The following is a 1881-nucleotide window of genomic DNA, read 5'->3' as shown; positions in this document are numbered from 1 at the left end:
CTTAATCAGCTCAATGCTCCTCAGGGCACTCGTGACCGATACAAGCCGATAGGGAAAAAAGATACAAGGGCACTAACTACGGTATACGATGGCAACGCCCGGGGTCAAAGAAATATTGCTCTGCCATGGTTCTGGAATATGGCTGTGGCTGATGATTCGTCGGGTTCAACATACATGGAACAAGGTCAGATCCAGTCACTTTTATTACTCTACATGAATTGAAACCAGACAAATCAAAGTATATCGGGTGAATTGGCTCAGAGCAAAAGCTCGATATGACCGGTGGTCAGAAGAGCATACCTTGATCCCAAACGAAATGAACTGGACCCGCCTCTATTTCATCAACAAAGCAAGGGAGTGGGCTGGGCTGAGGGACTTGGTGCCAGACAAGCCGGGACATGTATGCTTTGCCGAGGGGCAAATCAGTATGTGGAAAGAACTGGCCTTCCAGGCCACCAAAGAATTTATAAATGCCGGGGTCATGTGCGAGGCCATTGCATTACCTAATCCTAGTTGAATCAAACTATTCTTTCTCATTGTCCACCATGTATGCAAAAGAACACCTGTCATTTGACCCCCGCCGAGCAGAGCAATGGGTTGACGAGGTGCTGAAGATACGGCCTCCAGCTTTTACCAGAGATTCTTCTGTAGTGGCTAATCTCCTCTGGAAGGACGAGCAAGAGTTCCAGGAGGTACTCTGCTACTGGTCCTCTCGATTCAGAGCCATTTTGACATCGAAGCTCGAAAACCCCATTGACCCCGAGTTCGAGAATTGTTGGTTGGAGTACATGTCGGCCGAACAGGTGAGCTTTATTTTGCCGCGCCCGGCTAACTCATTCCTTTGGTTAGGTTTCATTATAGTGATTCTCGGCATGGCATGCACCTATGGGCATAAAGTAAAACTTTGCCCCAGATTTTTTCTCTTTGAGCTCACCTTCCTGCCAGTTTATTGTCCCTCCCTTTTTAAAGTCCTGTCTCCAGGGTAACCCACTGCACCCTCAGGAAGCCTTCATGGATGACCATATCCGGCCTGCATACGAGTTTGCATGGTGGAATACTCGCATCACCTTTCCACCAGGGGGCATCGACCAACTTCTGACAAGGTCATACAATTGGTTCAGATGGATGGCAAAGGGTGGTTTGCCAATCAAGTACCCGGACACTGACACTCCATGCTGACACTGGCCGAAGTTCAGCATATCAAGACCCAGTTGGAGAATGCTCGGGATCGTCTCCTTGAACGTATCAAGCATGCTGAGGCTGAGGAAGAGTGGGTCACCAATGAGATTTCGGTTTGGGAGGAAATTGTACAGCAGTCTGCTTTTATTGACCTAATGAGGTATCACAAGAACTGGTTTTCAGCACATAGAAACCCAGGTGGAGAAAGCCTGGGATTGGGTTCGTCAAGCCCCCCGTCTTCTTGAACATATTGGTGCTGAGGCTGAGCAAGTTTGGGTCAGATTTGTAATTCATTATTTATTAGTTACCAGACAAATTATATATCAAGTCTGCCATGGTCAACCACTGAGGCCTCTTCACCCCAAGCCTTTCCCCAACCTTTTTGTGCCAAAAGTGAGCTAAACAGGCCCGGTCACCCAGCACAGGACAAACACCATGTTGTAAAACATTGCCGGCCAAGGCAACAACCGTCCCAGGGTCATAAACAAGGCTAAACCTGAGCCCGGCTAAGTGACACCGGCCTCCTGTGTAGTTTCTGATGGTGAGCAACAAGTCAAAAGACTCCCTATACCCCTTTAGATCTCGGTGATTGATCGTCTCTCAGTTCAGGATGACTGAAAGACCGGTGAAGGGAGTGGCCCAAACGCGAAGAGCAATATTGATAGGATCGTCCAATGCCTCGGCATGATTGGCAAGCTTCTC

The 1881-nt window shown here is 48.4% G+C and overlaps 2 protein-coding genes across 2 annotated transcripts; both read left to right on the top strand.

Annotated features, from left to right (window-relative positions):
• Positions 1-138: 138 nt before the first annotated feature.
• On the top strand, positions 139-517 carry LACBIDRAFT_310767 (uncharacterized protein; the record flags this gene model as incomplete). The annotated part of the gene is made up of 2 exons (XM_001891207.1): positions 139-184; positions 240-517. The coding sequence occupies 2 exons, from the start codon at positions 139-141 to the stop codon at positions 515-517; spliced, it is 324 nt and encodes a 107-aa protein (XP_001891242.1).
• A 28-nt stretch (positions 518-545) lies between these two features.
• Positions 546-1623, top strand: LACBIDRAFT_336264 (uncharacterized protein; the record flags this gene model as incomplete). Its single annotated transcript, XM_001891206.1, has 4 exons — positions 546-803; positions 1197-1398; positions 1508-1572; positions 1600-1623. The coding sequence occupies 4 exons, from the start codon at positions 546-548 to the stop codon at positions 1621-1623; spliced, it is 549 nt and encodes a 182-aa protein (XP_001891241.1).
• Between the last annotated feature and the right edge of the window lie 258 nt (positions 1624-1881).

This window comes from Laccaria bicolor, genomic scaffold, assembly GCF_000143565.1.
Source record: "Laccaria bicolor S238N-H82 LACBIscaffold_484 genomic scaffold, whole genome shotgun sequence".
NCBI lineage: Eukaryota > Fungi > Basidiomycota > Agaricomycetes > Agaricales > Hydnangiaceae > Laccaria > Laccaria bicolor.
This window is presented reverse-complemented; position numbering and strand designations above follow the sequence as displayed.